The sequence below is a fragment of the Mycena indigotica genome (assembly GCF_014461135.1).
Source record: "Mycena indigotica strain 171206Taipei chromosome Unknown Mind.scaff0011, whole genome shotgun sequence".
In the NCBI taxonomy this organism is placed as follows: domain Eukaryota; kingdom Fungi; phylum Basidiomycota; class Agaricomycetes; order Agaricales; family Mycenaceae; genus Mycena; species Mycena indigotica.
Genome location: NW_023503010.1, coordinates 1,134,289 through 1,147,497, shown reverse-complemented (window position 1 = coordinate 1,147,497; position 13,209 = coordinate 1,134,289). Strand labels below are relative to the sequence as shown.

At 55.0% G+C, this 13,209-nt stretch overlaps 2 protein-coding genes across 2 annotated transcripts; both read right to left on the bottom strand.

Annotated features, from left to right (window-relative positions):
* Nucleotides 1-6,594: 6,594 nt before the first annotated feature.
* Nucleotides 6,595-7,966, bottom strand: MIND_01164700 (uncharacterized protein; the record flags this gene model as incomplete). The annotated part of the gene is made up of 2 exons (XM_037368167.1): nt 6,595-7,090; nt 7,137-7,966. 2 exons carry the CDS (start codon nt 7,964-7,966, stop codon nt 6,595-6,597), a joined length of 1,326 nt encoding a protein of 441 aa, XP_037215093.1.
* A 4,228-nt stretch (nt 7,967-12,194) lies between these two features.
* On the bottom strand, nt 12,195-12,956 carry MIND_01164600 (uncharacterized protein; the record flags this gene model as incomplete). The annotated part of the gene is made up of 3 exons (XM_037368166.1): nt 12,195-12,473; nt 12,532-12,791; nt 12,839-12,956. The coding sequence occupies 3 exons, from the start codon at nt 12,954-12,956 to the stop codon at nt 12,195-12,197; spliced, it is 657 nt and encodes a 218-aa protein (XP_037215092.1).
* Between the last annotated feature and the right edge of the window lie 253 nt (nt 12,957-13,209).

The window sequence follows — 13,209 nt, the reverse complement described above, 5'->3', positions numbered from 1 at the left end:
GTGACAAAAATGGTAAAAATTATCGATAGCTTTGTTTCCCTCAATAAAGAAAAAAAATCCCCCACTGTTGGTTGTTCCCGAATCCTCGGAGTGACAGTTTGCAAGAAGACACGTGATGTGCCAGTGATCCAACGTGTCGGTCACACTCGTGATGACATCGCTTTAGTCAGCTGCCACATCTTCTCCCTCTTCCGCGACGAGCACGTTCGCAAGTCACTACCCCAAGGCCCTAATTTCATCCAATCCCCCTGTCTTCCTTGAATTGTTGCTCCTTCTGCGGCCTGCGCTGTGTCCTTCGAGTCCGGTGTCAAGCAAGATTGTGCACCGCTGGTGCGCCAGAGTGCATTGAGCTGGAGTTATGCTGTAAATGCGCTCTTGTCTCGTCCTCATATGGACGCTAATATCCCACCAGGATTGGACCCGCGATATGTTGAAGATATCATGGCGGCGAACACGAGTCATCGCGGAGAGGATGATGTCAGCGCCGGCCCATGCTCCGGCGCCATCACCGACGCGCAGCGTCGGGCACTTTCTCCAAGTTTCCATTGACTCATTTTTTGTAGAATCTACTAGAACACTTAGAATAGTATAAATACTTGGCTGTTTCTCAGTAATAAACATTGAATTTACTACCTATTCTTTCAACAGGTTATGGGCCCCGCTAGCCATAACTAAAGGACACAGACTATCGACTCCATTTGCGCACTCTATTCTTATCTCTTTGACACGATGTCAGACTTGACGACTTCTCGCAACACGATCAAGGCACTCGAGGGCCAAGCTGGTTACGCGACATGGCGCGTGAAGATTTTGGACTTGGCAAATGAGCATGACCTCGATGAATACCTTATTGGGTCGGAGACAGAGGCACCCAAGCCTGCCAAGGCGGGGGAGCCAACAGAGACAGAGAAGAAAGAGCTACTGGCATGGGAGAAGAAACAGCGGAAGGTTCTATCGCTCTTCCGGCAGCGCGTCAGCGACGGCCCAATGGCTTACATCAACACCATGACCCTCGGCATTGCGGCCTGGAGGAAATTGGAGTCCATCTATCAACGGGCAGATATATTTCGCCACCCTCCGCCGCCCACCAGCCGCCCACCGCCGCGTCACTTAGCCCCATCGCCGCCCACCTCTGTCACGCTGCCGCGGCAGTCACACCAGTGGGTGGGCGGCGAGGTGGGCGGCGAAGTACATGATCTGACGTAATCATGCAAGCCGCCCACCGTCGTAGAGCATCTTCACTCAAGAACAACATCTCAACCAGATTATGCTGCCCAATGGTCTATGTCGAAGACCAGACATAAGACCAACGATTGGCGTCGCCGCCTATGGCGCCTGGCTCCCCACAGCGTTATCATCGCGGGCGCCGGCGCCGCCCAGGGGTGGGCGGCGAAATACTCAATTTTTGGATTCCGAGGTTATGGGTGTATTGGGTACTCATACCTGTACTGTATACAACACTGAAGACCCCGATGCGAACTTTGTAATCGTTTCGCCGTTATTCCCATTCTAAGTAATGATGAAATTTTGAGGGATTCTTAAGTTTTAACTTGAGGTGTATAACTTGTATAGAACTCCATAATTTGTGGTATTTGAGTGTCAGGTGGTAAGGTAAACAAGCTGCTACTTTGACTTTGGCAGTAATCTGCAGCCCTCTGCATATCGCCGCTTGCGCTAGGAGGTGTGCTCAGCGAGTTGCCCATTGGTATGCCCACCATCCGCGGCCACCGATACTTGGTCAGCATGCTAAGCATAGTGCTGTTGCCAAAGGAGCGTGGCGTTCTTGTGAAGCAGACAGTGGCAATAGTGCTGCTGGCAAGCTGCGGATTAGCGCCCGCCGCGTAGTCGATAGCAGTGTGAATGCGCGGTCTGCACGAAACTGTTTGCCAGCGCACATGAGGGGGCCAATGAAAACTATGTTGTGTCTGTTTATACATGAGTCAGTTGAGTGCGGACCGCCGCTCACCTAGAAAGTATGCTTGCCGAGCTGCTCACCGAGCCGCTCACCGATGGCAAGCCGCCCACCCAGCCGCCCATCCCACGTTGAGCCGCCCACCCCACGCTATACTGCCGCTCACCATTCTGCCAAGCGATGGGCATATACTTATAGAAAGGATGCTGGTGTACATCGCCGCGCCAGCCACTGGCCCTCGAAAGACGGTGGGCTCCCTCATGACCAGCGGCTGAGCGGTTGCACGTGCAGCGGGAGGACGGTGCGGGAGCGGCGCCGCAGATGCTAACCGAGGGAGTTGGCCCGTGTTCGGGAACAACCGCCGCTGGTCGCGGGTGTCGAGCGACTCTGGAAGGCGGCCCGCCGGAATGTCCAGAAGAAGTCGGCGTTGCGTTCGGGAACAGCGGTGTGAAGTCGAGCCCGTTGTTTGTTTTCGCGGGCTCGTCCTGGACCCGCAAGTCGCGCGGTAGGAGCAGGTGAGCACGGTGGCCGGGCTCGGACCGCTCGGGCGGGGGACATGGTGGTGGAGCGAAGACAAGATGCGGTGATGAAGATGACTCACCATCTGTCAGCGTTAACGCCGGCGGCGACGTTGATGGCGATGACGACGACGGTAAGAGCAACACAACATGCGTCAGGCTGGCGACCAAAGCGATGAATAGCCTCGCGATGACGAGGCAGTGAGGCCTAGGGCAGAGTGAGGTCGATGGCTGCCGCGTACTGGGGTAGCGGCACTGTTAATCGCCGCCCTCCTGCTTTCGCTGGGAGCCGCCCTCTGTCACACGAGAGCCGCTTCCACTTGTGCGAGAGCCGCCCACAGCCGCGGCAACACTGCCACCGGCCGCCCACCGCAAAAAGAGGGCGGCGAAAACCAGGCAAAAAGCCGCCCCACCGCGTCCGAGCCGCCCACCCAAAAAGTCAAAGGGCGATGCTCGACAACAAAGCCACCGTTCGAACCGCTCAGTGGCGCGTTGGAAAGGGCTCGTCGGGGGCTATCGAACGCCCCAAGAATGTTGTTATTATGTCAAGTACTTACAAAGATATTGTCTACAGAACTTTCGTGGAGCCGCCCACCAGCCGCCTCCGAGCCGCCCACCCCAGAAGCGGCGAAATATTTTTGCCCTCTATCAACCAAAGGGGGCCATCAGCATAATTCGGCTTCGACGCGTGCTGTATCACACCTCGTGCGCCGAGGGGGAGGATGTGGAAGAACATATCAGAAATTTATCGACTTACCGGACACAGCTTGCGGCATTCGGCAGCTCTATCGACGAGGCCGAGTTTGCCATCATTGTTTTGACCTCGCTACCGACTTCGTGGGACCATTGGGTAAATGGGATTGATTTGACGAAGATCACGGACTCCGAGGATGTTATCGGGAGGGTATTGCAACAGGCCGGACGACCCCCACGCCAAGCCGGACGCCGACACAGACATGACGACGGGCGATGCCAGCGCGACGCGGAGAGGGGCAGGGCAACAGACAAGGGAATGGAAATGGAAATGGGTCGGGCACTGGGAATGGGAACGGGAGCCGAGGCAACCAGAGTTGCTGGAATTGCGGGCGGCCCGGACACCGGAAGCAGTGGTGCCCCGACGCCGAGAAAGGAATCACGTACACTGATCAAGAGAAGGACGAGAACTATGCTCGTGCTATGCGATACCAGGCCCAGAATGGCGGGCAGAATGGCCGGCAGGCGGCACATATGGCCCGAGAAGACGAAGAAGACCTTGTGTTCATGGCTTTCGGCCGGGAACGGCTCACGCGGAACTCGTGGCTACTGGACAGCGGTGCCAGCACACACATCACGAACGACAAATCCCTATTTCACACGTACACGGCACTCGACAATCATCGAATCTTTGGTATTGGAGAACTCAGGGCACCGGGAGAAGGAACTGTAAAGCTACAGTTCAGGATGGGTACACAAACCAAGACAGTGACACTACTATGTGTACTGTATGTGCCCGACTCACCCCACAACATCATCTCGATGGGACGACTCCACCGCGCCGGTTATAATATCAACTTCGCGTCAGCAGGCGACGTCAAGATCACAAACCGGACAACTGGACAGCGACTAGCCCATTGCTGCAATGTGGGCAATGTCTTCGCATTCGGGAATGTTACCCCGGTCTACCCACCCAACGCGGACGACGACGACGGCTATTGGACTGCACCCAGACTGCAGAGCAAGGGGGAGCAACGGACCGATGGACTGCATGATGGCATCCGGAGATCAAGCCCGGATCGCCGACCCCGCTTACCCCACCGCTTATCGCGCCAAGACCGCCCGTCTCCGCCGCACCCAGCACACTCACCCCCATGTCCTCGCGCCAACCCAGTCCAACGCGCGACTCACCTCACATCGCACCCAAGGCGATTAACTGGACATCACAACGGACAACATCGTGATTGGCCCGCGAACCCGAAAATACACGAAGCCCGGATCACTCCTTGCCATCGAGCAATCCGGAGCACTCGGCTCGACTCGGTTCGAGGGGGAGTGTTGAAGATATCATGGCGGCGAACACGAGTCATCGCGGAGAGGATGATGTCAGCGCCGGCCCATGCTCCGGCGCCATCACCGACGCGCAGCGTCGGGCACTTTCTCCAAGTTTCCATTGACTCATTTTTTGTAGAATCTACTAGAACACTTAGAATAGTATAAATACTTGGCTGTTTCTCAGTAATAAACATTGAATTTACTACCTATTCTTTCAACACGATAGCCGTCAGTGCGGCCATTGCTGCTTTGGGTACAAGGGTTGCAGTGGCAGCCGACACCAGTGCCCGCGTGTACGTACTACGCCCTGTCTTGCCTCCCTTAGACAGTCGCAAAATGCTCAAGGCCTCCTGTACTCCGTCTCTCTGGCCAGCTGGTGTCCCTATATCGCCAAGCAGAGGCTCATCATGATACGAAACTACAATGGACTCGTAGTTGACTCGTTGTCGATACATCAAGTTACAAGTTATGGCAGCGCCGTGCCGTATTCATGCTGCTCCATGGACCTCCGAGAAGCCGTCCACACAGCATGTGTCGATTTCCCTCCGATTCTGCGCTCTTTCTGCCCCAAAACAGCGCAACTACGGGCCAACTGCTCTCGTTCTCGTCAAGACCTTGGTTTATCCCTTCAAAGCGCAATCTATCAATCATCCCTTCCATTTTTCGAACATTCTGAAAGGTGAGAGTCTTACACACGAGTCAGGCAGGCCGGAGGACGTTGATGGCGATGTGGGCAGGGTCATAGCGCAACTTTCAAGGTCGTATTTAAGAACTGGAATGGCGGGGGATAACGATGTCGGCGCATGCAAGCAACAAACAGCGCCGTGCCAACGTCTCCTTCCCTCTCCTTCCAAGTCCTCCCCGACAATCTCGACCTGGCCCAACCTCCCTCCCTCAAGAAGCCACTCCGGAAAGCGTTGCATGATTGGCTCTACCAGCGCCAATCAGATCTCCTCTCCAATCTGTTTGCTCAAGAGGGCGAGATTATTCTACCCTGGACTTTCCCGTTCCACCAAACCGCTCATCCAATCGACCTCGTCGTGCATTCATCTTCGGGGCTTATGGTAGCCAGTGGCACCCTGGAATATGACGCGTCAAATCCCACAAGGCTTCTGTGGACCGTCAAATTCTGTTAGTCATGCATTCCTTGTTCCAAATCTGGCAATTGACGCGCCTTCAATTAGATGGGCAAGGTCTTGCTACGTTCCTTTACCCCCGCGGCCGCACACCCCAGGAGGTTGCGATGGAACTAGGCCTGTACGCACCACTACCCGAACCGGGCTTCAACCTCAGTGCTGATCTCGTGCTCAACGCACTCCGTCGGTCGGTTTCTGCCGGACATGCGGTGTTCCTCCAAAGTGATTTTGCGTGGTACAGCCCCGACGTGGACTTGAACGATGCCGCTGCTCACGCGGGACCCCCAGGACCGTGGACTCGCCCCTTCGAGAATTTCTGGCTACGCGTCCCCGCTCTTCGAGGCACGCCATCTCAGAATCAATTCGAGCGTTTCATTGTCCGGAGGCTCCTCTAATAATGGTCCTGGTTGCATTCGACCTTTGCCTGCCAGTGGACAAACCTCTTCCCCTTCGCTCTTCTTCTTGTTCTCTCCTCGCTTTATCGCTGTCGGACTTTTGCTATCCCAGTCGTCGCTCTGTGAACCTGCTCTGAACAATGTTAACATACTGTATATTAGATATCTGTTGCTCCTTACCTGTATCGTAGTCGAAATAGGCCTTTGCGACGCTGTAAACACAGTGTCATATGTCCAATAAGGCCCTCCTTTCAGATTTTCATGCACATATCTATTACAAAATAAGCCACAACGCGATCCTTTTCAGGCACAATGACATGATTTCGGCCATTCATCATCATCCACCAATTCCTCGTAGAATTTTGCAGTTGTCGTCTCTCATTCTCTCCGTAAGTACTGGGCTCATGCCCTCGGGTGGGACGCCAGGTGACTTGTCCGTCCTCCAAATACTTATTTTTCATCTTTCAAGACGACTGTGACTGCAAAACTAATTTTCTAGACCAACATCATGATGATGATTGAATCAGCGCTGGTACTATATAGTACTTCAGCCCGTAGATAGAGCGATGATTAGACTATATGAAAAAAGGCGTCGAGCACGCCATTTACGCGGTCGTCACAGCTCGCGAGCCCGGGGTCATCTCCCTCTCCCTCCTCAAATGCGACACACACATTGCCGCCCCACCGACCACTATCGGCTTGCCCCCCACCAGAATACTTGCATCCAGCGTAAATGCACGCGTGTCGCACTTCTCAAACAGCCGAGTAGCAATTGGCACTTGGAAGTGCATCGCCCAGCCGCGCGCGCCGGTGCCGTCTGGCTCGGGGTAGGTGCGCAGCCAGACAGGGTCAATCGACACACCATGCTTCGGATTGGAGTGTGGCTGATCGGCTTTGATGCCGTCGTAGCGCGTGCTGAACCCAGGCGGGTGAGCGGCATGAACGCTGACATGATTGTATGGATGGGTGGCGCTTAGAACAGGCTTACTCATGCACACCAGCTCTGAAACGGACACGTTCGGGTGAGAGAGCGGCAGGCCGGCCCATTTGGCCGGGTCTTTTAGGGTTAGATGGAGCGAGAGAGGCCCCACGAAAAAATATCTGCGCCATCTTAGTGTCAGAAACCATCGAGGAAATTGACGCTCACTCTTCTTCCTGGTCCCATACTTCGAATTCGGGACTGCCCGACGGCGTGGTGATAGCGAGCGCAAAGTCATCAATGGCGGGCTCGTAGCAGCCGTATTTGTTCATGCGGGCCCCAGGAACCACACGTAGGTGCCGACGCGCACCAGGGTCAAGGGAGATTGCTGGCGAAGTGGGGCGGGGAACAGAAGGGAAAGAGAGTAGTTCTTTATCATCGCTAACAGTGGCGCGTCGTGACTTGGAAACTTGGCCAAAATTGCCGTTGTTCAAAGTGTTAGCGCCACCGTTGGACTTGAAGGTATGAGGTGTGATAGTATCCCCGAAATCGTTGGGCTCGTTTGTGACAATCTTCAAAGCAAGCCTTTCCGAATCTTTGCGAGCGCGGATGGAGAAACTGTCGGTACGCTGGCGGATACGTGCTCGTGTGCCACTGGCAGTTCCTTTGGACGATTCATCTGGCTCCGGCTCGCTCGTGGACCGGGTGCGCTTTCGCGAAGTGCCAATGCGTTTCGGTATCTTGGTCTCAGCAACGGGCTCGACTGCCGCAGAGAGGGAGGGCTTTGGCTTGAGAAGAGAGGTGAGGGATAGCTTGGGCCGCACGGGTGCACTGAGGCGGATAGTTTCGATAGAGGTGGTGCGTTCGCGGACGGGAAGGTTAATGGCGGCAGGGACGTCGTTTGTCGAAGGAGAGTCGTTGGATGGCACGGGTCCCGGCTGTCTGGCCGGCAGAAGCGGGCGTTGGCGTGAGGAGCGTAAAAGAGGATGCGAAGTCGTCGCTGGGGTGGGGGTCGTGAGGGACATGGCGGGGAAAGGGAACGCCACCCTGAGAGACATACCCGCCTTTTATCGCACGACGAGCGAAAGGCGAATCGGGAGACAATGGGAGTCACCGCCATGGCCTTGCCCAAAAGAGGCTGATAGCCGAGCGCACAGACAAAAAGGTGCTTGACGTCTAATGATGCTCTGCCCAAGTATGGACACAGGAATGGAGCTCGATTGTCCATGCCTGCGAGTCGAGTATCCAGCGTGATGGCGCGCGAAACCCGTCCAGGTGGTGTGAAGGAAAGAGAAGCGTCTGAGTCAGCCGTCGCCTGATGTGATGCGCCGATGTCAATGTCCACGTGGCGTCAATGTCCACGTGGCCTTCGCGTCACACATCAACAGCTTGTCCTGAACGCCCATCTGCGAGCAAAGGAGCTTGTCTATTGCTGGGTGAGACTCCTTGACGCCATAGTCTTCCACTGAATCGCTTTCAATCCAAGAAGTCTCACTTCTCTGCGCGCGTCGCTTGTTTTTCGGAGCTTGTTTCGGAGGCGCCAGGCCGGGATTCGGAGCTTCCAATCACATAGCTTCAGTGTTCACGTGCAGACTGTGCAGTTGCAACGGCGACGTGGTCTGCATATCAGAGCTGCTCCCCGCCCACCGCATCCCCCATCTTAGGAGTCATGCGTCGTCCTTCTCGACGTCACGGTTCGCGGCTGGGCGGAAATCACTTCCAGCGTTCTGCCAGCAGCTTAATTATAACGGCAATTTCCAGTCCGAGCTCGCACAGCTTTTGGCCCGAGTCACCCGGACACCGGCGCCGGCATGCGAATAATGTCACTCAACCACTCAAACGCATCCTCCTTTCTGGTCCCGAATTCCGGGTCGTTGTCAATCGCATCCGCGAAACGGTGACGCTTGCTACCCGGCAACCCGAAAGGCTCACGATAAAGGGCATATGGCGCGGACTTGGACTTCAGCTCCGATTAAGCTTTGACAGGACGATCCCGCGCTGGAGTGATCCTTGCAGCGCGGATCGCCTCAGGCGAGGTACTTCTCCGTCAATTCGGAAGTATCTCTATCGTGGCTGCCAGTGTCCAGGGCGATGTCATTCTTTGGGTTTGTTCACTTACCTATGCAAAACACACAACTCTCACCGCAAACACACTCTCATCTCCCTTTTGGGCACGGCACACGATGAGTACCCATACTAGGCCACAACTCGACTCGGCGATAAGCTAGCGGCGCGGGTACGCGAATCGGCCGCAGCACTGCCGCAGCAGCCGCTGCAGCCGCTGCAGCGGCACTTCGCACTGCCACCGGGAGCGGGAACTCAAGTATACTTTTCAAACACATTACATCCTTGAACTGGGCTACATTTTCAATGATATCATTCAATTTGCACTTGTATCAACAGCTAGAATGGAGTAAAGTTGTGTTTGAATGCTACCAAAATGCCTCATCAAACTTGGTACAAACAATAGTAAACAGCCGCTGACGGCTCTGACGCGGCCCCAGCGGCACTTTGCAGCGGTAGATGCTGACTGCCGCATCCGACTGCCGCTGCTGACATCGGACCTGCAGCGGCAGTGCAGCAGTCGTGCAGCAGCAGTGCAGCAGTTATGCTGCGGCAGTGGTGCGGCAGTGGTGCGGCACCCAGCGGTACCGTCACACTGCCGCTACACACGGGTATACCCACGGGTATCCGAGGGCATACCCGTACCCGTACCCGCACAGCCACCTACCCGCGGGTAGCCATACATGCACTGAAGAAAGTGACAGCAACAAGCCGGATAAGGCGGGATAAAAAGCAAGCACAAAAAAGGAAATTATTTACTGTGCTAAAGCATCACAGACAGTGAGAATTTGTGGGCAAACCATACCTGTGGCAAACCATACCTGTGGCATCCATCTTCCACATGACATTTGGGTGCCATCCTCTATATTCAAAGTCATAAGATATAAATGCAAGTTTCCATTTTGGGAAGAGTGCACCAAGAGTTGCTTCTGTATCCAGTGTTAGAATTTGCTGAAATTGGGTGAGTAAGTGTAAAGCTACCCCTCTTAGCTCACTGGGCTTCCAGGGGAGTTAGGTCTAGGCTCTTGAAATGTAACATGTTATTCAAAATTTTCCTTTTTGGGCAGAGTGTACATCCTAGTAACTGCAGTGACTTTCGCACTCAGCAGGGTGAATGGGAATCTCACCGAGGAGTTGGGTCTATATAGATGAAAATATTGCCAAGAATTTCAAGTTGTGGGGTACAACCATGTATGCTAGATCTACAGTAGGTTCTGTGCTGAAACTATTGCTGACCAGCATCCCCTTGTAGAACATAATCGAGCAGCAGTGCAGCGGCCATCTCACCAGCAGCGCAGCAGTGCTGCAGCACTGACGCGGCACTGTAGCGGCACTGCTGCGGCACTGCAGCGGCTGCAGCGGCCAATTAGTGTAGCCCGCTAGCGGCGTCTTCGAACCTGCGCACAAAACATGAATACGCTTTTTTCGCTCTATAATGCCGCCGAAGTCGAAGAAGGGTCGAAGTGTGACAGATCTGATAGATCTGTGGGTCCCTGGGGCACATGCCTACGCCGCGCGGAGAGGCCTCAGCTAGCGCCTACACCTGCGCCGGCGGCTGGATCTGTGCGCCGGCTCGACGCGGGGGCCGCTTCTCCCTGATCGGCGAGCTTGCTGCTGACAGTGCAGTTATCTCGTTTCCCCACGCCTCACGTCCACACAAGCAGAGGTATATAAACGTCTGTGCTGTAGTCATGGCCTGTCACCCCACCCCTCTACTCCATGTCGTCTGCCGCTCGCCGCCCGTCTTTCTCCTCAAACTCGTCGACTGCCAGTACAGACTCCTGGGAGAATTCTCTGGTACGCCCTTGACCTGATAGCTGTTATGAGGGTTTTGATCTCCGATTCATAGTTGTTTGCGCCACCTCCTATGTACGATGCCCGCCATCCAGTTGAACACTTGGACCATTCTCAGAATGTCCTTGCCGCCGACGCTTTTGTCTACGAGCTTCAGGTGCGCTGCTCTTCTGTGGTATTGCCGCGCCAAATAACGGTCACTCTAGCCACCAACCTTCAGCAATAATAAAGGAAATGCCTGGGGCTATCATACCTCTACAGACATTTCGCTGCACAGCTACGGCTCGTCCATGACGCAGATGTACACGGAGACTGAGCCGAATCAGTACGACACACAGATCATAACACCCCTTCCAAACATGGAGCCTGACTCGCCACACTATCAGGCAGCCTTTTCCCCGTTGCCGCCGCCTCCACGGTCGAAGGGTCCGAGTCTGTTGGATATGCGCTCGTGGCCAACGGAGTTCAAGAAACCTGCGGACCGTGCTGGTGATGACGCGAAGAAGGGGCTCAGAAAGCAGCCGCTGGCGTGCCTGTTCTGCCGCGAGCGCAAGATCAGCTGCAAGCGGCCGGCCGACGACTCAGAGGGCGTCGACCAGACATGCAAGTGCGTTTCCACTCACACAATCTGTTCCATTGGATAGCTAACTGGACAACCGCAGTCAATGCAGCAAACGCAGACGCATATGCACATATCCGACCGAGTCCCGCCGCGGGCATCACTCGCGGCACAAGCAACAGAAGTCAGCGAGCATCGAAAGCTGGGAGAACTGGTAAACGAATTGTGATGATATGAATGTCTGTCTATCTTGTAATTGCCCACCATGCTTCCTCCTGTTTTGCTGTAATATGATTTGTTATCTCTGAGAATGTGTATCTGGGAGCCCATGGATGAATACATGTTCATGACTTGATTCCTGAATCGATATCTACATTTTCCTGTTGTGATTTATTCCTATGACTCGTGTGCGCTACCGGAACTGCTGTAGAGGGTGTGCAGCCAGTCGTATGCGCTCCAGCCATCTTCGCAGACGGCGGAGAGCAAGTGCCGAGCGGGGTGCGTAGGCGCCGACACTTCCGTGGCCTTCGTGGATCGCCGATCAGAGGTATCAGCGCGGTCAAGAAGCCGCCCGCATGCCGACCATGAGGTCTGACACGGCAGATCTGTCCGGGACCAGTTTGGAGACCGGTGTTGTCGCACGAACCTCGGCTGGCCGAATGCTTTTATTACCGATTTACATTCTCGATGCGTGAGAGTTTCAGGGGAAGGATTCGATTATGGGTCGGTCGGCAGCGCTCCAGGTGCATGATTGCAAACTACTTTTCGAAGAAGAGCGGGAAATGTGTTGGGCACTTCCTGGCACCTCCTCGAAAACAACGGGATACGTGACTCGGTACAGAAAACAGGAAAACATATTCAAATCATGATCATCCTGCGGGACTCGGACTCTCCGTGCTAGTAGTGTCATCTGGTGGTCTATCTTTCTCCGCTGCGTCTGGGACATCGTCCGTGTATTGTACTTGAATGACACCAAACTCGAGATATGGCACCGGTTGTTGCTCATCGTCTTCATTGGGCTCCGGGCCCTTGGTTGCTAGTGCATCTACAACTTGGATGCGCGGGGCTGAAGGCATGGAGATGAGAAGGGCAACAGTCGCGACGGATGTGCCGCCTTTAGATGGCATAATCTTTTCGGCGGAGCACGGCTGAACAGAAAAGTATTTGTCGATATCCAAGGCCAAAAACTCAATGTGGAACACGCACTTTCATCTCGGCCCACTGCCTTCCGTCCGCATAGTTCTCTGCCCCTCGCTGTGTTGTCCAATCGACTGCAACTGGACACTCGATATACGCCTCAAACATCATTGGGCGCGGTGTCTTCACGCGTGGCTCGCCGACGCGTCGCCGTTGGTGGTTGTTGTTCGCCCATAATTCGTTCTGCCGCCGGCGAATATGGATCGTGCGCATGACGATTCCGCCTGAGACGGCAGCGATAATGACAAGCGTCGAGAGGAAAGTGTAGACTGCACAGTCAGGGTTGGTGAAGGAGAAAAAACACAGAGAAACTCACGATAGAGCGTTGCTGGGGGTGCACTACCGCATGTCCCCGGCCCTGTCGGGCAGTCCGTCGCAGAGGCAGAAGGACTGGCCATCGTCATCATGATACTGCCAGTGGTTCCCGTCGCCATCGCCACCAACTGGTCAGAGCCTCCTGAGCTCGAGTGAGGTAGAAGACGGGTGCAGCGAAAGCTCTGGTTCTGCGGGGGCTAAAGCCCAAGCCGTCAGCCCTTGGCTGTGGTCGTCCCCGTGGACTCGTCGTGGTGGTGCAGACGAGAAAGCGAGAGGCACGTCGAGTGTAACGTCCGAGGGAATTGATCGAAGCCACGATTGACGGCGTGAGACGGATTCTCCGAAAATGGTCGCGGCTGCTGTCGAGGAGTC